We start from the raw sequence: 22,568 nt of genomic DNA on the forward strand, positions 1-22,568 counted from the left end.
CCCCCCCCCCCCCCCCCCCCCCCCCCCCGGCCCGGGTGCTGGTCCCTGGTGAACCTGGATAAGGCCCCAGCCTGGAGGGAAGCGGCTCCGGGGTCCTGGTGCCTGAGCGGCCCCCACTCCGTCCGCTGCGGGAAGACGAGTACTTTCCGGGGCCGGTTGGCTTTCACTCATCTGGTGCTTTCTCTCCCCGTCTTCCTGTCATGTTTTCTGTTTCAGTGGCTGCTTCAACCCCCAACTCCACTGCTGGTGCAGCCATGAATTCTCTGACCTCCCTTGGGACGCTGCAAGGACTGGCGGGAGCCACTGTTGGGCTGAATAATATTAACGCACTAGCAGGTACCCTAAACAGTGAGTATTTGCTGCTCTGGTGGACAGCCTCCCCCCAAATTCTCCCCCAGTAACGACCTGCAAAGGAGAGGGAACAGGGAGAACTACAGCTTGGGATGGAGGAGCACATGCCGTGCTAGGCAAATGCTGTCTACGCTCACTTTGCCTCCAAGACCACCCAACCCCACCACCCCCAGTCTCTTCTAATATGCAGAATGTGCATCCATCCCTAGGTTCCTGTGGCGCACGGATAGCTACAGGTTTCACACGGGGGTGGTTTGGGTTTGGTCGGGGTCTCTTCTTCTGAGAGGCAGTGTGTTTTAATAGAAAAATGGGACTAGAAGTCAGGACGCATGGGTCCAGTTCCCAACCTGCAAAAATCCTGAGCAAATGCTGGCCCGCCCACCTCAGGCTTCAGAGTCCCATTTGAAAATGGAAAGTTCTGGATTAGATGATCTTCCGGGTATCCTCTTGCTCTAAAGATTCATGACATATATAGAGAAGGAAAAACGAGGCCTTGGAAAAAAGGAAATAGAGCGGAGTGCAGAGCCCCACCGGCCACGGTACGGGGTCTGTAAGCACCCACAGACAGGACTCCCCCCGCCCCCCCCAAGCATCTTCATCTCTGAAGAGGCGCATGTTACCTTGGCAGGCTAAGGCAGAGTTGGGCAGCCGGCTTACAGAATCCTTTCAGCCTGAAACCTAGGGACTCACTGAGGAACTCCAGGTTCTGTCCTACACAGCTTGCCAATTTCTGCCATTTTGGATCTTTGGCTGGAGGGGGGGTTTGGGGGGGTTGGAGATAGTCCCCAGACAGAGAATAAGTCCTATTTTAGCCTTGTGCTTGGCACTGGCCTCTACACTGGGGGAAAGTGATCCTCCGCCCACAGAGGGGGACACCTCATTTGCCTTTCCCTCAGTTCAGTCCTGAGTCGAGAGTAGCCCAACCCAGGAGAGCCCGAAGAGATTCTGATGTGGGGGCCCAGTCATGCAGCCCGGGCAACCCAACGCCTGCCCACTTTCAGCTTTCAGAAAGGGGTCCTTGGCAAGTTGGTTTCAGCCATGATCCAAGAAGTGAACAGTCTTTAAGGGATGATCAGATGATACAATTTTTTTAAAGCAAAAAAATCCCAATCGTTCTATACTTTAAAATCTCAAAAAGAATGCCTTGTAGTTTGATAAAAAGGAATCTAGAACTTATCAAGTTTTCAAGTTTTATTAAACACTTTTATTCAGATGCTCTGGGAAAAATGAAAATTGGGACTGAGTTTTACTGTAGGCCAAAAAGAAAAGAAAAAGATTATTCCTTCCAGATAGGATAGTCTTGATTAGCAAACAGTACACGAAGTGGTAACCATGTGACAACGGAATGTTTTATTCCAGTAAAACTGCCTCCAGCTCCCCACTTCCCAACGGCCCAGGAGGAGCCCTCATTGCCTTGACTCCTGTTTCTGACCTTGTTCTGCAGACGCTCCAACCCACTTCCTTCCCCTCGGTTGCAGACAAGTGTGTTTGCACACATCCCTTCATGCTGCTTCTCTTGCCCCAGGACCTAGTTCCCCTAAAACAAGGACTTTGATTTGATCGCCTGCCTGTCCTGTCCTTGGTCTGCAAAGTAACAGGCCAGTGGGAATGGCTGTCCTCCTCAGCACGTGCTCATGACTGCTTGTGTGCTGTCCTCCCGTCTGTGTGGTCCTGTCTCTCTCCATCCCAGTCTCTCGTGCTTTGCTGGTGTTTTCCCATCAGTGCCATGAGGGACTAGAGAGGGGCTCTGTTGAAAGGCCAAGAAACTAGGACTAGTCCTTGTGTGGGCTCTGTGTCACAAATTTTGCTTCTGGCAAGGACAACAGGCTTAAATTGTTTTGTTTTCTAAATTTTTTGCAATTGGGGCACAACAAGTATGGATAGTTGACGGGGAATTGAGAAGGTGTGTCATTTCAAACAGCCCCTACCAGACGGTGTGAACCAGGAAAATGTTTAATTGCTCATTTACAAAAATCACAAACAAAACTACATTCCTTCTGATTTGGTAAATGTTACTAGCACAGAGCTATTTAACAATCCCAACACTGGCTTGGAGCTGGTATTTGTTCCTTTTCTCAAATACTAAGAGGAAACTGAAATACGTAGAGTGTCCTCTTTCAGACCACCCCGCCTGAATGTGATCATGCTGCCTATCCTACTGAATAACTCTCAAAGAAGGTACTCAAGAGACGTTACCGGAATAGAGGCAGCTTCTAAAATAGTTGGCCACAGCTTCCATATCACTGCTGTTTCCTACCTTACTCCATCCCAGGAACAATGACTTGCTACTGAAAGAATTCTCCAGTTGTCCAAAGAGAGCCATCTCTTTCCCATGGACAAAGGAGCCAGGAAGAATGTAGGTAGATGGAATCCAGTTAATTCCCAATTAACTCATCTTTGTAAAAATGTTACCCTCTTCACTGCCACAGGGCCCCTCTCCTCCCAAAATAAAGTTTTGGTTAGAAGACAAGTAGCTGAATTAAACTGCTCAAATTTGATAGCCCTTTTCTTCCCTTATACATTCATGAATGGAGGGGCTTAAAAAAAGTAGAGTAGAAGCCTAAAGCTAAAAGCAAAAGTTGCCAAGATCAGAGGTAAGGAATGTGGGTGGTTGACTAACAGAGCTTTCAGTTTTGGATTATTTGAGTGTTCTCAAGACATGTTTTGTACATAAGATGTGTTTTGTACATCTGAACTAAAACAAAATATTTTTGCAGATATATCCACCCAAGAGTCTGTATCTGACTTTATGTAGGTGTTTTAACGTAGGTCAAGTGACACTTTTTTCCTTGTTCAGATCACACCGTTCTTCCAAATGGCTTACCATATAGTGCTTAAAATTAGGATTTGTCAGAATATAACCAAGCACAAGTGCCTGGTGAATAGTGTTTATGGAAATACAGTTGACCCTTGAACAACATAGGTTTGAACTGTGCGGGCTCACTGATATGCATATTTTTTTTTCAGTTAATACAGTAGAGTACTACAAATGTATTTTCCTTATGATTCAGTAGTCAGGATATGTACTGACTGTCCACAGACCGTGTGCAAAGATCCTCCCTTGTTGAGATTGGCCACATCTGTCATTTTGTTCCTTGTCCAAACAGCATGCATGGGAATTTAGATTTAATGGGATGAAATGATTGATCCATTTGGCTTTTTTAAAGAAAATTCCCATTCTTCTAAGGTGAGACATTTATTCAACTTAACTTTCTTCAAACCTCTGTAAACACTGTCCAAAGTTTGTGCATGTAATCAGATACCAGCAGCTGAATTGACAAGTGTTATCTTTGATATAATAATTTATTTTTTTTTTTTTTTTTTTTTTTTTAAAGATTTTATTTATTTGATAGAAACAGCGAGAGAGGGAACACAAGCAGGGGGAGTTAGAGAGGGGGAAGCAGGCTTCCCGCTGAGCAGGGAGCCCGATGTGGGGCTCAATCCCAGGACCCTGGGATCATGACCTGAGCCGAAGGCAGACGCTTAACGACTGAGCCACCCAGGCGCCCGATATAATAATTTAATATAAATCTTCCTTTGATGGTCTTTCAAATTCCGCCAGGTAATCAATTACCTATTCTACCTTGGCTTTGGCAAACACATCCCCCAGAACCTCCAGGATAGTTTGGTTTTTAATATTCTCAGTGCACTTGCCAGAATTTGTACCCTTATTTTTTGCTCAAAAGGATGGTTATACCATGGAGGAGGAAAGGCCCGGGCTGGAGAGCCCTTACCAGTCCCCTCTTCCGCATCGGCACCCGTTGGTGCCTCCAATACCGTTTCCGTCCTCGCCTCAGGCAGGTCAAGCCAGCTACAACTACCTCCCGCACGCGTGGCATCACTTGAAGTAAACAGAGCCCTTCAGAAAGCAGATTTGCCCTGAGATGTAGTCCAAAAACACGGCCAAGGACCGTGAAGTGTAGGCAGGAACAGAGTGACGATGTGCTGGAATGTCACTTCGTAGGGCTGCAGGCCTCACGATGACTCTAGTCCTAAAACCCATCCCGTCTTTCAGGAGCACTGAAGTTCATTCTGCTTCTGTGTTTCAAGAGGAAAAAAAAAAAAAAATGGCAAAAAGGTGGAAAGAGAAGAAAATTCACCTGACCTGGATGATTGAAAAAGAAAAGGGAGACATGTACCAGAGAGGGAGGGAGTCCAGGGCCGCAGTGAGCCCTGCAGTGAAACACCCGCCGTGTGTCGGGCCTCTGGGGAAGCTACGACGCACAGGGAGGCACACTGGCTGCGAACCGCCGGGCCCTTAGCCGACAAGGCACCAGAGACGCAGGGCTCTACCGTTCTGGTGACAGCAGCAGAGCTCCGAGCAGCCCCGTTCGCCACGATGCACACCTAGACTCTCCCGCCTCGGGGTAGAAGTAGAGTGGCAAGTCACCCCTCACTCTCCTGCTAGAATTCCTTCCCACCCAGGGATCCGGCTTTCTAGAGGGCTGAGCCCCACGGCGTGATCGTCTGTGTCCCTAGCACCTAGTCGCAGCCTGACGGAAATGAAACAAACAGCACTGAACTGTGCCCAGCTCCTCCGGAGTTATTTTACACCCTCCTCTCACCTTCTAGAAAAGAACCAATGCTGTTTCTTTGCATTCACACAAATATTGGGAGGTGAGGATAAAATAAGACCAAAAGGAGAAAAGCGAAGTTACTCCCCAGCCTTCAGCAGCCCTACGAATACCAGGGACGGAGGAGGAGAGAGGCCTGAGTCGGGTAAATGGGATCAGCTGCTGTCTGAGGGACTGTTTAATTAGGAGGACACACTAGTTCCAAGCTCTTTAACAGCATTTATTTGACCAAAAAAATTAGAGCATAGAATGCTTCTCAGTAAGAAACTTAAAGCAGAGTCCACAGGACCTCTGCTGGCCGGCACCTTCTTAGCTTCGTTTGTATTTGCTAGATCCACCCGCAAGGATTTCCTTTTTCAGGAGGCTTATCATTCCATTCTTCTGTCCTTCAGAGGCTCCTCACCCCCACCCCCACCCCCCGTGCGGTGTCTGTACTGAGGAGACTGTACTTGGTGACTTCACCCTGCCCCCACTTCTGTCCCCTCAAGCCCCCCTGGAAGAATACCAGACTTGAGGCACTATGCATTTCCTCTGCTGTTAAGCCATGGTCTAATTCATATCTTGTGTGTAGTCCTTTTCACCTAAGAGATGAGATGAAGTTGTCAGAGTAACCGAGGCATGCTGAGAGTACGTAGAACATTCCCCACCTGCTCCATCTTCTGTGGATGGCACGCAAGAACACTGGTGGGTGTTGACGTGATTCTGGTATTGGATTCCTCTGTATCATTTCTTAAGCATCTTTATCTGGTCCTCTGTCCTCATTAGACTTCTTGCCAGTTTGTTTTTCAGTTAGTCATCTTTGCTATTTTAATAGCCCTAATCAATAGTCCTAATCCATTCAAGAGTTTCATTAATGTTTTCAGTAAGTTCTTCCCAGAAAACAGATCTCTTTTTTTAAATGTTTTAATCATAAAGGCAACTAAAGCCTATTATGATGTCACCTCTTCCATTTCCTGAGTTCATACGAAAGTTAGCACTCTATAAAGTGTTGCTTGTTTTGACTCAGTACTCGGGGAAAATGTGGCACAGTCAGCAACCATAACAGAGCAAAAGAGCAGCCAGGATACAAAAAAAACTCACGCGCTGGCCAGCATCCAGTTCCCATCCGTGAATAGCCAAGATCCAGCTTACAGACACGGGTATCACTTCAGTTAACGGGAAAACACGACATGGAGCGCTTTCAGGGGTGCACGCTCCCGTGACCCGGATTCATATTTGCGTGTGTGTCTGTCTGCTGCTTAAGTTGGCCCCATTCTGTTTGGAGCCTTTCCCACTGAGTAAGCAGCCTCAGTCCTCTACAGTTAGATTAAGGGTCCCCATTTTTTCCTGTGCTTTCATTCTTAATCAGCTAGACGAGTCTTCCTAAGGGCCTGTCCCTGACGACATCCCTGAGCTGTTTCAGGGGGCCGCACACAGGTTCCCTGGGGACAGAGCTGGCCTCCGGGACCATCTCATCAGCCCGCTGACGGAGACAAGTTTTATCCCTTTCTCCGCAAACCCTTGAGCCATCCCATGGCTCCTCAGAGCGCCCAGGAAATGGATTTAAGTGCACAGCTGTTACAAGCCCGTCACTCACATTTTCTTACATGCTTCTGGGCTCTACGAAGGAAAAGGCTCTCATTTCAAAACGATACCAGTACTTGCCAGTAGCACCGTGCATGGAATTGCGATGTCCTGTCTCACTTCGTGCCTCCGTGAAGTCTGCTCACTGGCCTTAGGGAGTGACGGCATCATTGCTCAGGGGGTTTCGTGGGTTTTGTTGTATGTTCCCCATTGTGACAACGTGTTGCCTCGTAGTTGTGTGTTCACTTCCATGTCGGGTTCATCGGTGTGCTAGCTGCATGCACTTGCTGTTACTTGTGTCAAATGATTCTCTAACTTCCTTTGGAAAGCACTAATGAAAAGTGCTATTTCTCTTCTCTATTGTTGGGTTTTTTGTAAAGTTGCTCAAATGCTCTCAGGTATGGCGGCTCTGAATGGAGGACTTGGCGCCACGGGCTTGACGAATGGCACGGCGGGCACCATGGACGCCCTCACGCAGGCCTACTCAGGGATTCAGCAGTACGCGGCCGCGGCACTGCCCACGCTGTACAGCCAGAGCTTGCTGCAGCAGCAGAGCGCCGCGGGCAGCCAGAAGGAAGGTAGGTGCTTGCCCGGGGCCCCGACGGCGAGGCGCCCGTACAGCCGGCCTCCGAGAAACTCGACGGAGCCAGTGTCCTGGGAGAAAGCCATTATTTTATTTCTGCCCTTCATGGGGTGGGGGTTGTTTTTCTCCTTTAAAAAACCTAACAGGACTAAGCCATTGGTTTGAGTCTTCTCTCCTGTCCTCCTCAGGCTTGTACTTCTTTTATCTTGTAATTTTTCATCCGTCTTTTAATTTACCTCCTCAGACGTATTTCTCACCCACTGCGTGCTTCTATGCAGTTACCTAGTAGTTGCTGCCCTCAGAAACCTGGCAGGAACCCGCTCTCCCAAGTCAGCAGGGGCCGTCTACTACACATTAACTGCTCCCTAGTGGAAGGGGTCAGTCGATGGTCTTCCCAGGCATGTCCCAGGTATCTGGGCGTCCCCACGCCCTGTGGCTGGCTAGCTGGCCTCTTCGTAGGCAAAAGTTTCCAGGGTAAGGATAAAACGCACCATCAGGATCGGCTGGGTCTGTGTTGCATTGGGGGTCTTCTGAGGAAGTAAGTACGTGATTGATGGTCTTGCTTCTCTGCCAATGAGGCAAAGTGAGTCTCAGGAAATGAATGCTAAGAATAAATTCAAGCTAATTCTAAAACAGTTAATGAACCAGTCCAAAGAGGGAGAGCTTGTCTTTTCCTTTCTTCCTTTTGGTCTCTTCTCCTTAGTAGAAATTGCTTTCAAGCAAACTCTGCACCATGATGATATTTATTCTCTTTCACACCTGTTGGAGTATGGCATAAGAGGCTAGAATAGGGAAGTATTGCTGAGGAAGTTTGTACAAATCTCTTTCCCTTCTTTATCCTCACCCCACATTTCCAAACTGTTCTTGTCTGAGTATTTTAAATATGGTGTTCTATAAGAATAGAATGTTTTAAAGTTGGGAACTTTAAAAGGGACACAGCTTTAAAGATACTCTTGTTGAACAAAGGTTTGTTTCCATTTATAAGTAAGAGATCGTTAAAAATGAGATATATGAAAATCTAAATTCTTCATTATTTCAACTATCTCTTTATTCTTAGCTGTGACTGTTAGTGTAGATTTTTAAAAACCTGCACCACCGTTCAGGCAACTGTATTTCCCGAGGCATGTGGAGACCCTACGTCATAAATACCCTGCTTTCCCAAAGAAGGGCCTGCACTGAGGTCCCTTGTCTGGGGTCGGACTACCATGGTGACTGTGGTAGGAGGGGTCTGTGAGATAATGATGTTCTTAGGCCAAAACATAAAAGCCGGTTCCCTGCAGGATTCTTAAAGAATCCTGGCCACTGCTCCACTGCCCAGCAGAGCCTTAGAGCAAGCGACGTGACGGATGTCACTGAGAAACACCAGTCACCAGTGGACTCGCCATGTACTGGTGCAAGGATAGAGTGTGGGCCCTGAAACAACTGTTCTCTGCTGCTTTACCGCAGCTCACTGCCCCACATCTCCATGCCTTGCCTTTTTGGGATTGCCTGTGCAGTAGCTAACCGTCTGGGATTAATGTGAATAATGGCTGCCAACCTGGGATCATTGACATTTAGGTATTGGGGCTACCAGTAGCATGGTTTAGTTTTGATTTTTTTGGTGGTGGTGTTTTTTGGTTTGTTTAGCGTTTTTAATCATCTCCCACCTTCTCATACCTCTCTTCTGATCACCTTCTTTTCACCCAATTGATGTGTGCTCAAGAAATTTAAACCATCTTAATATTAGTTTAACCACAACATAATTTTCAAAGCAGGTTATACTTGGAAGGAAAAAAAAAAATGAATTCCACAACTAAACAGATTTTTAGATTTTCTGCTCCATGGTTTTGTCCTTTAGTTAAGAGAGTTGAAAGTCAAGTTGATGCACTTAGTCATGTACCCTAGTGTATATTTTCCCACAGGAAAATGAGCCAGGCTGGCTTTGCTACTGTTGTTGTTTTAAAGTGGCTTTGATATATTCCCCAGCTAAATCGTCTGAAGGGTTATGGCATCCCTATTGACCTCAATCCAGGAAAGTTGACCACCTTTCCTGTCACTCCTGAATACTCTCGGACCTCTGTCATACCTTCCCGTGTTCCTTGATTTGCAGGAGGCAGTCACGCACACACAAGTAGGTAGAGCCTCGGGAAGGCCATGAAGCAGCTGGTGGGTGCTGGCCGTCGGCCACAGATACCCCAATGCTCTGTGCTAGACCAAGTGCCCTATCTGAGAAATACAAAATGTGAGCACCCAGCCAGCTGGGACCAACACTCTAACAGAGAACTCCAGTAAGTTAAAATGACATGTACTGGGAGAGATCCGAGGAATGCATGATTTGTCAGCAGGTTCTTACTAAAAGCAACAGTGAGGTGGATACATAGGTGGGACCCTCAAAAAATGTGTTTTTGTGTTTCGGCCCTTGGTATCTATGGCAACAGCCGCCTTCATTGCACGGAAGAGAGGTTTTCCACATCGAGTCACCTTTTTCTCACTTTAGTGTTCACAATTTTGGCAGTTTGCGAAATCAAACTATTTCTGGGTGATGAAAACTGTGGGGTCTACACTAGGAGATGCTGGTGGCACTTTCACCTGAGAAAGTGGTGAATAAAGAACAGAGCCTCCTTAGATTGACCTTTTTCATATTTTCTTGGTCCCCCCACGTGGCACAGATAGATACAGTCGGAATGTACAGTGTTCTAGAATGCCAGGACTGTCCAGGCGTAGCCAATAATCTGACAGAGTACATTAAGTTGCACTTTCTCCCTGGGCTTCAGGAGTTGAGACTGGGTCCCATAAATCCTCATTTGTACATGTGGACCTTTTATTGAGAAGGAACATGAAATCTGGGTGGTGCCAGCTTTGCCCAGCACACACTGCCAAAGCCGTGCCTGGCCTGGTGGCGCTCCAAACCTCCCTTTCCCATGTTTTGGTTTTTCACCTGGTCATACTAAGTGTTGATTTTTTAAGAATTTTTTTTAAACCAGGAAACATTTGGGGACCTAAGACCTACAACTGTGTCCCTTGAATTACAGACTGCCTCCTTGGCACTGGAATGTGGATATGTCCATGGGAATTGTGAGCGACACAAAGTTAAAGTGGTCATGTTGAACTTAAATGCTTCATCTCTGTGGCTTCAGAAACTTGCCTCCAGAAGACATCCTTGGGAAAAGTCCCACACATTAGAACACTCTTTTTTTGTGGGGCGAAACTTGGTTTGACTCTTCTTTACAAAGATGTTTCTTCTCTTTTATTTTTACAAAGTTATTCTCCAGTTTTACTTTTCTTAGACCCAAATACCAACCACCACCACACCCCCTGTGGCATCCCAGTGGGGCAGGCAGCTCTGGTTCCTCCCAGTAAAGGTTCCAGGAGTCAGCTGCCAAGGTTACTTCATCGGTTTTGTGAGCACCCTTCCCTCCCAGACACCACGCCCCGAACTTAGAACATCTTAGAGACATCCAGCCCTGGGGGGGGGGGGGGGGGGAGATTGGTAACTACCCCAGGCGGCCTTGGACCTGGAAAGCCTCCTTGCCTGTTCTATGTTAGATGACTACCTCCCATCAGGTCATTCAGATTCCCTCCTTTTCACCTTCGGATGGCTCTTGGGCAGGTGGCTAGAGAGATGGGGAAGACAAGGAGAGCTTACCTCTCTAACCCTTCCGTACTCTGCCCTTGCTTCCTGTTTCTCTGAAAAGTGATGGCTGAAAGTGATGGCTCTGAGCTTGGTCTCTGCCTAGCTTCTGCACCTTGTGCGTTCATTTCCAAGGCTAATCCCCAGTGGTATAATTCCTATCACAGCTGTGAAACTCTAGCTACCTATTTTTCCCTGCCTTGACTCACTGCCAGTCATTTCTAATAAAAATGATTATTAGACTGTGTTAAGAGATTTGGCAAATCAAAACTGGATGGATAATTAGGTAAATGATTGAGAAATCCAAGCAACATTACTGCTATATCCATTATTCTAAATTGCTGCAATTTGCAACACACAGGATACTCTCAACTCCAAGAGATCGTCTATACATACAACAAAACACAGCCACCCAGGAAAAACCCACTCCTGCATTCTCCTCCCCACCTCTACCCCATGGGGACCACCCTCACCCCCCATGAAGAGGAGACTGAAAATATGTACACTAAGCAAATGCGAGCCACAGAAGATGATCAGTGAAAAGACAGCTATTGCTGACCAGTGTCTTTGGAAATCAGGAACATCTGAAGGATGATTCCCGTCTTGAAAGACATACCAGCACTTGACACTTATCCATCTACCTCATTCCCTTCTAGTATGAGAGAGAAAGGCAAATGCTTAGGCTAGCTGTTGTTAAAAAGCAGTCCTAAGAAGAGGCCTTGGGAACTAAGAAGCGAAGAATACCTTACTCTGATTTTTTTTTCCTCTTTAGGTCCAGAGGGTGCAAACCTCTTTATTTACCACCTTCCACAGGAGTTTGGAGACCAGGACATTCTGCAGATGTTCATGCCTTTTGGAAATGTTATCTCTGCTAAAGTCTTCATTGACAAACAGACCAATCTGAGCAAGTGCTTTGGTATGCAAAAGAAACCAAGCCAGAATATTACAGTACATTCTCAAGTGTGAGGAGTCATGGGAAGGAAAATGTAAATGGCAAATATTTGAGAAGTCCAGATAGGGCCTTCCCTGGGTGGTGCTGTTTCCTGGTGTTCTGGATCCATGTAAGCAGATCGGGCAAAGTCATTTAGTCAAAAGCAGAGGAAGGGGCTATATAAAAAGGAAGGATCTGGGAAATGAAACTAAATGCCCATGCCTTACATGATGTTGTGTACTGTGCTACTCAGGGTCTTACTACACGCGGCTAGTCATCTTTCACTAGTTTCTTCAAGCCCCACCGATGGAACCACGAACTTGAGCAGAGGGAGATACAGTTAATGGACCATAGCGTAGTTTAGGCGATCCTGATACAGAGTAGTACTGCAGATACTCTGCCACGAATTCCATAGCCTTCTAGGTGCGGGAGGCTTCTGGCACGTGTGGATCTCGGTAGCATGTGGTATGGGGAGGCTTCCTACATTCTCACATACCTTCACAGTAGGGGTGTGGCCAGGCTGCCCACCACCCTGCAGCCCCCCAAGCTCGGGACGGGGAGTTGATGCCTGTCACGGTCCCGGGAAGTACTGCATTATGCTGATTCGGGAGCCAGAATTTGGGATGATGGGCTCTGCAGGGCCTGCCCGAGTGGATGCAGAGCCCGGAGATGCAAGCATTCAGAGAACGCTGGAAAACCCAGGTCCTCGGTGGCCTGGGCTGTGGTGCCCTCCTTCCTCACGCAGCCCAGACTCTGCCTCCTGGGGCAGTCTGTGCTCCCTGAGAGTGAGGCACACTCTCCACTGGCCCTAATGTTGTTTTAGAAGCAGGAGCATAGCGTTCATTAAATCTATTTCTTGTTTTGCTTTTTGAACCCCTTTGGTCTCCAAAGTGGCTTAGAGGCTGAATGTTCAGAGTATAGATTACTTGCTTGGCGAGTTCTGGCCCAGTCTGAGATTGAACATTTGCCTCCATCATTCCTCCAGTCTAGTAATTCAGGGAGGGAGTACGCAGTAACAGCACAAAACAAAGTGGAATAGATCCAGACCAGAGGAAATACAAAGAGAACTATATGGTATGAAGAAAAACATCAAAGGTGGTAGGAGTGGTACTCAGACTTAGTACCGGCTAACTGGTAAGGGGCAACGGGTGTAGAGAGAATGTTTTGGCTTCTAAAACCCCATTATCGTAACGTCTTTCTAATCTCTGTGCCATCATCCAGGAAGGCCTGAAGCCTCTGTTGTTAGGGAAATTAGTATGTCAACCATTGAAAGTCACTGTTTTTACCCAAGTGGCCAGGGTGTCAGCCTGAACCCACCCCACTATTGCTGCTGCTTTGACAAGTACATAAACCCCCTTGTGATGGCGCACCAACAAGTGAAATGGAAAGGGAGTGGTTACATAGGGGGCGTGTGTGTTTCGGTGGGAGCTTACCACTCGGAGCTTCCCTGCACGAGGTTATGAGACAGACTTTTATACTCATCACAATGTCCTGGGCTTATTTGCAGATCGGAAAGGGATTGTGCTTCAGGGTCTGATTTTGAGAAAAACAGTTAGTGCCTTGAAAAGAGATTGTATCAGCCCACCTACTCTTCAACCAAGGTGTAATAATGCAGGCTATACCGATGAATGTCAGCAGACAAGTCTATTTAGCACTATGCACTGTTTTCAATTTTTATCAAAAGCCGCAGCATCCCAAACCTACATTTCTCAGCCGGCCTAATTTGCGGGGCGGGGGGGGGTCCCAGATTTGCTAGTCTTAGGTAGCCCATTCTTTCATGCTAACCTCTTGGCCGGGTTTCGTTATCCATTTCACCCTTGACCCATTTCCATTCTTTAATCATCTTGCTGCTTCTGGGTAACGACCTAGAAGGAAAGGAGAAAATCAGAGCCAAACTCTTGGATTCGAGAGCACATATACTGGGAATTAGATTTAGTAAAAATCTGTACCACCATTTTGCAGTACAGCCTGCCAATGAAAAGCTTTTCTGCATTATACCATATGCTCATTTTTATCGGCTGAGAACTCTGCTGAAGGTATATTTATGTCCTTTTCTTGCTCCTCCAGTTTGTAAAGGAATTTTCTCTTTAGCTTTAGACTTTAATAGCAGATAGTTGAAGAAGCTTAGTATAGAACCTTCTGAACAGCTGATGTTGAGAACTGAAATTCACCCAGTATAATAGCTTCCTTTCAACACCAGAAGTAGGCACAGGACAAACTCAACACCTTTACATCGGCATTACCTAAAGAAAGTTTTGCGTGTACCCTCCTACCCCCACCGCCAGTGTTAGAGCAAACTATGTGATCAGAATTCTGTTTCTGGGTCTTTGCAGAGCATCACTGGCCCTTTCTCAAAAGCATGCCCTCCCTGCCATTTTGTACAGACAAAGATACTGGGAAGTCTGTGAGGATGGCTCTTAAGCCCTAAGCTGTTCAGACTCTTTATTCTTAGGGGGTATAAGGTAGCAATTTCCAGTCTGTTGAATGCAGTGGAGCTTTGAAAATGGAAGTTGAGATGATAAGAAAGGGCCGGCATTTCCCTTGGGTCCGTAGGTCCCTCTCAGAAATAACTCCAAAATGTTAAAAATCAAGTACAAATTATCCTAGAGTTAATTCACTGACCCCATCCGACAGTCGAACAGGTGTGGGCTGTGTGGACACAGACGGGGAACTGGAATGAGAGCCGGGGTGTCTGCAGTGTACCGTGACCAGCCCTTCGTTTAAACCGCACCTGCTTGGGACATGTGAGCCTCTGGGGACCCTGCGAGCCCCGGAGTATCTATGCCTCTGCCTCTGTGAGCACCACCAGGGGTTCTGTCCGAAGGATTCCAAGGGGCTTGAAACACCGACTTGACCGAAATCAGTAAACAGACCAGGAGTCTGAGAGTCTGAGATTTCGCTTTTCACAGAGGAGGGCGTTGTTGTCATGATACCAAATTCCCAGTCCGACCAGCTTTTTTCACTGTTTCTCAGTGGATGTTCCCAGGGGTGGCCGTAAAACACACCCCGTCCGTCCACAGCCGGCACACACTGAACTGAGCAGAGCTGCTCCCAGCCGAGCCCACAGGATGTGCCCACGCTGCCCACCACGTAGTTACACTCTCCAGCCCCCGCCCCCCACGACGTCCTGCTCCCTCCTGTCTACTCCGCTGCCTCTCCATGTTGATTGCCACCGTCCTTCCCCTTGTGTCTTCCAGGCTTTGTTAGCTACGACAATCCTGTGTCCGCGCAAGCTGCTATCCAGGCTATGAATGGCTTTCAGATTGGCATGAAACGCTTGAAGGTCCAGCTGAAGCGCTCCAAAAACGACAGCAAACCTTACTGATCCTAACCCCAGAGGCTCCCTGCTCTTATTTTAGCTTTCTTAGGGTAAGTCCCACAAGCCAGCCTGTTCTCAACAGGAAAGGCAGAGGAGGACCACATTGCCAACTTTTACCAAGAGAGACGGTTATTTTTACAATAAGGCCTCCATGTCCCCTCCCCCGCCCCCCACCCAGTTCGCCATAATTAAAAACTTGGGCTACCTTGTTTCTATCAAGTAAAACTCCTCTTCCAGTTGTGCCACTGTATTCTCCTTTGTTTTGCAATTTGAATCTCCTTTTACCTTTTTCGTTTTGTTCTCGTTTTTTGCTTTTTTTTTTTTAAAGAAAAATACACATAAATAAATGACATCTTGAGAATTTAAAAGGCAAACAAAGGCTAACGTGCAATTCTAACTCTGAGACCCCTGGTGCCCCAGAGCACTGCCTGGAGAATTCACCCCTCCTGTCCGCGCCCATCCCTAGGAGGGCGCCAACCGTTTAGAGGTTAAGGTGGTGGCCTAGCTCGAGAGACAAGCCAGGAGAAGCACTTAAAACAATACAAACGTCTTTCCACTACATTTGGTTTGTTTTAACTAACAAGTAGGATTTTATTTTAGGGTTCAAAGAAACATGACATTTATTGGTCAGATTATTACACTGGTTGTCTATTTTGTTGTTTTATTTTAGTTTTTAGAAAGGATTAATGTAAAAAAAGATTTAGAGATCTGTTTCTTAAAGCTACAGGGTTTAAAAATAAAATAAAAATGAGTGAAAATACTTGATGTTTCTTGAAAGATAAATTTAATAATAAATAAATAATACATAAATACATAAATAAAAAAGAAAGCCACAGGCCTGTAAATTTTATTTGTAAAAAAAGCATTTCTATTTTTGTACAAAATTTTTACTGCCTCAGAAATAATGGAAGTTATTTATTGCCTATTGTTAACTTATTGGGTACCTAAAGAGCAGTTCTCTGTGCTAGCTAGATCCTTTTGAAGTAGTCTCTAGAGGAATCGTTCTAGGAATGGGCTTTTTTTCACCGTTGAACCCTAGGCCTACAGTTCATGCTTTTCCCTCTTGTTGTTCGTATCTGTCTGACGATTTTGTTTGTAGCTTCCATGATCTATCTAGTTTATAGTTCGGTCGTCTGACTCTCCCCCATATGTTACATCCGTTGAAACTGGATCCTCCCCTCCTGTCCCTCGCCAGCCCCCACCCCAAAACTCCTGGAATCCATCCCCTCTCCTCCTCCGGATGGATTCTCTTGGGGTTCCATTGTGCTGTGGATAAAGATTGTAAGAAATGCAAATTACGGGAATGGCTCATAGACTCCCGGGATGACCTAAGATTTGCATTAGTTTTTCTCCTGCACCCTTAAGAGTGATTTTGTTGCTGCTGCGTAGATTCTGTGTAACTTTTTACTCTCCCTTGTTTTCTCCCTAGACATCTTCATGCCCGTTAGTTCACCGTTTGCCTAGCATGTCCCTGTGGCGTCTCAAAAAAAAAAAGTTTCATCGTCCCGTCATTGTTTCTGATGTCTTTCTGACCTCACATCACATTTGGTTCTCCTACTGACCTTTGATCTAGTTTGACCTTTGAAATTTGCATGTGACCTCATCTAGCTATGAATTCTGGGAAGTCAATGTGAAAAACATTGCTGCATTCATGCAAGACTGAAATTTATTATTAGACAAATTAATTATAGAAAAAAAACCTGTGGCAAAAACGTTTCTTTCTTATTTTTTTTTTCTTTTCATAAAACAGACTTGAAAGTATTATACAGGGATTGGCATTCTTCCCGGTCACTGGTAACAATAGCAATATGTGTCCAGGGACACAGAATGTTGGTTTCTAACAGACTACTTCCAAAAACAGTTTGAGAAAAAAAACTGTCTGATTTTAAGTCTCTAGAGGTCTGTAATAGTTTTTACATTTTTCAGGCAGTGTAAAGTTTTTTGATAAGGCCATTTTAGGTGGCTCACTTTCTCATTAAGATATATATATAGAACCACTTTTTGTAGATTAGTATAAGAAAAATATTTACCCTGTTTTGGGGCAAATGCTACCTATTTGTGTCACCTTTTGCTGAACTGACTCACAGTTAGACAATCCATGGTTTAATGCACATGAAATTACCTATATTTTATACTGTTTCAATGTACAGGAGAAAGGTTACTGTAAACTGTGTTATGTTGGTGCTTCTGTGAATTAAGTTGTGGTTTCAATCATGAGTCTTATGGTCTTAATGTTCTCTGTTGATAAGACAAGGTTAGAATTGGTTTACTTAAAGAATTTCAAAAAAAAAAAGTTTGCTTAAAAAAAAATTTCATGTGAGGGGAAAAAAAAAAAAAACCCTATTCCAGAATAAGTTTTGTGTTGGCTTGTAAAGCATTGATGTCATTTTTTTTTATTGTGGACTATTTAGATGTGTTTGTGTTCAGCAAAATGTGATTTTTTTTTTCTTTTAAAGAAAAAAAGTGAAAATATATAGTGCCAAATTCCAAAGGTACTTCCTTCCTAGAGCTTCAGTGTGTTTCTTGTGAGAAGTAATTTGATAACATGGGTATTTTATTATGTGTTTTGTATAAATCCCTAATATTTAAAAAACAAAAAACAAAAAAAAAAGAGGTTAAAAAGTTTGTTAACTTGCTATCCTGTGGTCTTGTTGCCTGAAATTGTTATTGTTTGTTATTTCTCTATGATGTTTTTTGTAAGACATTGTATAAGTGCCCATGTCTCACTTTTTTAACCGCTCTGCACATCAATGCTGTGATAGCAACCTCACGATGTATTTCCTTCATAATATATGGAAACCTCTAAGGTGAGAAAGTTTTGAACTTCTAACCCTTTCTACCCAGAGCTGTCTGGAGCGTTGGTAACTTTTTATACCCTTGTCATTTCTGTTTGTTCCAGGGTGTTTCTAATTTGGATTCCCCCCCTCCCCCCCCCCCAATACATCTTTGAGTTTTGTCTTTCCTACTTTTTTTTACCCACTGGTTGAGATCCAAAAGAAAAAAAAAAAACTCCACAAGGCAAATCTGAAGGGAAAAAATATATTTTCACCCTCTCCGTTTTTTGTTTTTTTCCTCCCTACACCTTTTTTTTTTTTTTTTTTTTAGTTTTGATTATTTCTGGTCATTTTAAAAAAACTAATGTGCTGCTGAAATTCCTTCTCTGGTTTTAATTAGACACAGTTGACTGGATAAACCTTCTAAGGGGGATGGTAGGTAGATTCAGCACCTACATTATTAACCTTAAATTCTATATGCTTTTGAGATCAGGTGTAGGGGTATGTTCTAGTTCAGAATATTTTCATATGCCTTCCAGTTAAACGACTTTGTGATGGGGTAGTATTTTGAAGGATTTTGTTTCTTAAATACTCCCAATTAATGATGTTTCTAATCAGCCACTGTGCTGGGCATTCTCTGATCCCAGGAGATACCTCTGATTAAGCAAGGTGCCTGGGGTTAGAAGCTGATAGTCCTTTCTTTCCCTGCCTTTTTGTTAATTTTATTAATTGAAATCATTGAAAGGGGACTGACCATCTAAGTCCAACTCTGTTCTTTATCACAGTTACTGACCAAATACCTAGCACCAGATCCTGCTGCCACTCTATAAAGTGCCATATTACTTTGACTTCGACTTCACGTTGAACAGAACTCTCACTGTCTTGACAAACCCCAGTGTCATCCCTGAGGCCCCAACACAAACTCCTGCCTTCTTGAAAGCAGGCCCTGGAAGCTTCTTTGTCTTTAAAGGAGTTCAGAAACTGCTGGCTCCCTTTCCTTCCTCCTTTTCCCACTCACCACTCTGTTCAGTTTAATGTGGACGTGATAGCCCTGGGATGGAAAGGACTAGCCTCTAATGATGCAAAAAAAAAAAAAAAAAAAAACCACAAAAACTAAACATAAAACAAGTTTCCTTCTTATAGCACATGCACTTACAATGAAATGATCTGTATTATCCTCACACGTGTTTACTACTGCTGGGGCCTTCCTTCATCCTTTGAGGGCTATTTTGTACTTCCTGCAGCCATCAGCTTAATACCAGGAGTCCGCACACATCTCTCTCTCGCATACAGCACAGGGTGGTTTGTGGACGCACAGCACACAAGAGAACACCACCATCTGAATTTCAGACTGTCCTCCTTTCACCCACCTGCATCTCCCCCAGAGGAGCTTGAATGCCGGTGACAAGAGGCTCAGGATGGGCACTTCACACTGGGTGTTTCTTATTTTGCAGGCGACCAAAACAGTACATTTCAGGGGAAAGTCTTTTTTTTTCTGCATGTTTGCATTGTTTAAAAGCTGACCCTCCTCAGAGACAAATTGTCCTTTTACTCACTTTATCTTTTACTATCAAAGGAAAAAAAAGCTGCAAGGGTGCAAAGGGCCTGTGCCAGAAGGAAAAACACACAGGGAAACTGCTTTTTTTAAAATCAAGTGTAGAGAATAGTCATTTTTACACTAAATTAGAGAATTGTGATAAAATGGCAGTCCTCAAAGGTGTAACAAGTTCATCTTTCTTTCACCATAGGGGTTATAGTTCTTTGGCTTGTGCTACTCTGGACTCATTTTACTGTTTGTTTTTATTATCTTAAGTGCTAATTAACAAGAAGAAATAAAATTTTAAAAAAACCTGTAGTTTCATTACCTTTTTGAATAATGTCATACAAAAAATGTATTTGTGTTTTTTTGTGCTGTGAGAATTGTTGTTTGTAGATTAATAATATCATTTTGTTTAGAATTACAAAATAGTTTTTAAATATTGTCTGAGAAAAGCCAAAGTTAATGCAACCTAGTGGAAACTGTAAGACCATTTACGAGTATTGTTTGTTTTATTGATGCATTTGGATTTTGTTGTTTGATGGAATTTGAGCCAAAAAAAAAAAATACGCAGGCTTTCCTATTTCTACAACTGATTGTACTTACGCATTTTGTACCAGTGGAACTTTTTATACTGGAGATTAAAAAAAATGGAAATTTTTGTGGCTTACTCTAGTGGCCCCTGACTGATTCCAGGTCTGATTTCTGGTTGATAGAAAGAAAGTTGCTTTTCTTTTGAGAATTAAAAACTTTGGCTTGATTTCTTTTTTCCCTTTGCTTATATCTAGCATTAGAATTTTGTCTTAAAATACAGCGGTAAGTTTCACTTTTTATTCTGTATTGTGCAGTTACACAATAAGGTAATTAGATTTAGAAGTACTCAGTCACTTTAAGTGGATAAATGTATTAGTTACAACTTTAGGGGTTTGCTTTTTTGCTGTTTAGATCAAAGTTTTTTCTGATTCTTCTGTCCTCATTGTGAACATAACCGTGTAGTTGAAACAGTCAAACTTATTTTTGTAACGTATGTTATTGTGTGATGCAGTTTTTTGCTTCTGTCTCCAATATTAAACCATTTTCCTAATACTTGTTTCTCTCTCTGCGTGTTGTATTGTTGGTAGTCATTATATGTTGGTGATACATCTACACACCTCACTGTTTCACGTATCTGTTTTTTTTCTATATGTTGTGTAAAAAGATACAGTCGATTCCACCTAAGTGAATATCTGATTTGGGGAAAGGGGGAAACTGCACACCAGCCACCTCTGATTTCTGTACAACAGCCCATTCTAACCACCGCTTCCAAGACTGCTACTTATTTCTGTGGTTCACCTAAATAACTGCCTGCAGAGTTGGATTTGCCCAGACCTCTTCCGGTCTTCTGACCCCACTGGTACCTGTCCCCACCTCCTCCCCCTCCCCCCCCCCGCCCCCGCCCCCGCGGATGGAGTTCCTAGGGCTCGCTGCTGCGTCACTTTAAGAAATGTTAAGAGGAGCAGAAGCAGAGCTAGGGTTCCTTCCACCTCCCCACAAGTCTAAAGGCGTATCATTACCAACTCTTCCTAGGGACTAACTGCGTTTTTCAAAGAGCTGAGCTCTAAGGGAAGAAACGACACACTGACCTGGTGAATAGAGATGTGAAAGGGTTAAACTTAAGTTTACGCGTTCCTATCAGTCACACCTATGTATAGAAAAGTAATTTAAATTATTTCTTTTTAAGAGCTGATTGAATCCAGGAGCAGCTTTAATTATTGAAAATAACAGAAAATAAAGGGACTACTTCCAAGTGCTCAAAAGGAAGCTCTTACTCGGTGAGGTGGGAGGGGAAGGAGGTAAAGGTTCTCATGCTCATGTCTTCATGATACATCATCCACTTCCAAACGAAAGCCAAGGATGCCATATGCATCCACACAACTCCCTCCTGAATGAACACCTTGTCCCCCACTATCACCCCAACCCCAGTTACCAAAAGAGAACTAAAGGAACAACTATTCCTTGTATGCCCTCTGAAACCGAAGCTCCCGGCCACCCTCCAGTCTCTGCCCATCTCTTATGCTCAGGAATCGGACTGCTCTCCAAGTGCTCTTAAAAGATCCCATTGATGTTTGCTCCCTCTGTCTTCTCTCTCCTTCCAGCTTTTCAGACGCACAAACTCTGTCTGACTCAGGCCACCCTGCACCGGGCAGCCTTCCTCCCGCTGCCAATGAGATTTTCCCCGCAGGTGCTCAAGCCCTTCACCCTCTGGTTTCGGCGGCCCCTCTGGCCCCAAATGGTCTTTTCTAGTCGGCTCAACAACAGAGGGACCTGGTGAGGTGGAGGAAAGGAGGCTCTTTTCCCCCATAGGCCGAACACCTCAGTGAAGTGACTTCCACCAGCTCCAAACCTGCACAGATGGGAGCTGACTTCCTGCCAATAGTTCTGCTTTAAATCTCATAGCCTTCATCAGATTGCCTCTGAAAACCACTGCTTACCTTAGTGGGGAAAGAGGGCGAAGGGTGTGATTTCCTTTTTTTTTTTTTTTTTTCTTGATGGGGGGTGTGAGGGAGGGAGAAGGGGGTAAAGAGGGTGATCAATTCTTTCCAAAATGCAAGTGTTTATTTTTAAAATCTATAATACAAGAATGAATATATATATCCATCCACCATTTGGTATAAGGCAAAATACTCATGCTAAGTAAAAGAAGGGAAAGACAAAGCCAGTTTTTTTGTTGTTGTTTTTTAGAAAAACAACAAAAATCGTAATTCTCCAAAGAAGGGGACAAAAATGCTAGTTCCCTTAAGCACTCATGACTGTAAAGTTGGTCCCTGCTTAAATTCATTCTTATCATTTTGATTCTGTAAAACACCGCTGCAGTGTTAGTTAGCAAGGTGTATCTGTTTGCCACCCACGGACCACCTTGGGAGATTACAGGACTGTCACCGTTTACCGCGCTGACGGCAGCCCATGACACTTCCCAACAACCCACGGGCTGGGCCTCTCAGCTGCAGGCTAGGAAACACAGTGAACATCGATGTACTGTGCAACATTCCTGATAAGTGAATAAAACATTGTGACCAAGCAATCAGCTTATTCACTTATCAGGAATCGACTGTTCTGCTAATTCGCTGTTTTTGTTTCTCATCTCTGTTGTAGCTCACTACTTTTGCTGTGTTCTGTTTTCTCCTCTCATGCTTGGGCAAAATCACTGGGAATATTATCTTCATGTGACCATAAAACGTTTATATCGAGTGAAATGATATCTTAACAAAATCTATGCACTTGCTATCAGGAACACAATACTGGATGTGTCTTATATATATTGAACTATATAGTACTCGATTTCTTAA

General features: G+C 44.5%; 1 protein-coding gene across 10 annotated transcripts in view; it reads left to right on the forward strand.

The window, feature by feature from the left end:
- Window positions 1–17,915, forward strand: part of CELF2 (CUGBP Elav-like family member 2) — an 803,688-nt gene extending 785,773 nt beyond the window's left edge. For 6 of the 10 annotated variants that reach the window (XM_032426083.1, XM_032426080.1, XM_032426077.1 and 3 more), the window contains 4 exons: window positions 217–336; window positions 6,869–7,066; window positions 11,454–11,597; window positions 14,810–17,915. In XM_032426083.1, the coding sequence (XP_032281974.1) occupies window positions 217–336; window positions 6,869–7,066; window positions 11,454–11,597; window positions 14,810–14,937 (590 nt within the window). In that variant the 3' untranslated portion in view covers window positions 14,938–17,915. Of the gene's footprint in view, window positions 1–216; window positions 349–6,868; window positions 7,067–11,453; window positions 11,598–14,809 lie in introns of all 10 variants that reach the window. The other 4 variants (XM_032426079.1, XM_032426082.1, XM_032426076.1 and 1 more) reach the window with 3 other exon arrangements.
- Window positions 17,916–22,568: the final 4,653 nt, after the last annotated feature.

Source organism: Phoca vitulina, unplaced genomic scaffold (assembly GCF_004348235.1).
Source record: "Phoca vitulina isolate PV1807 unplaced genomic scaffold, GSC_HSeal_1.0 scaffold33, whole genome shotgun sequence".
Classification (NCBI taxonomy): Eukaryota; Metazoa; Chordata; class Mammalia; order Carnivora; family Phocidae; genus Phoca; species Phoca vitulina.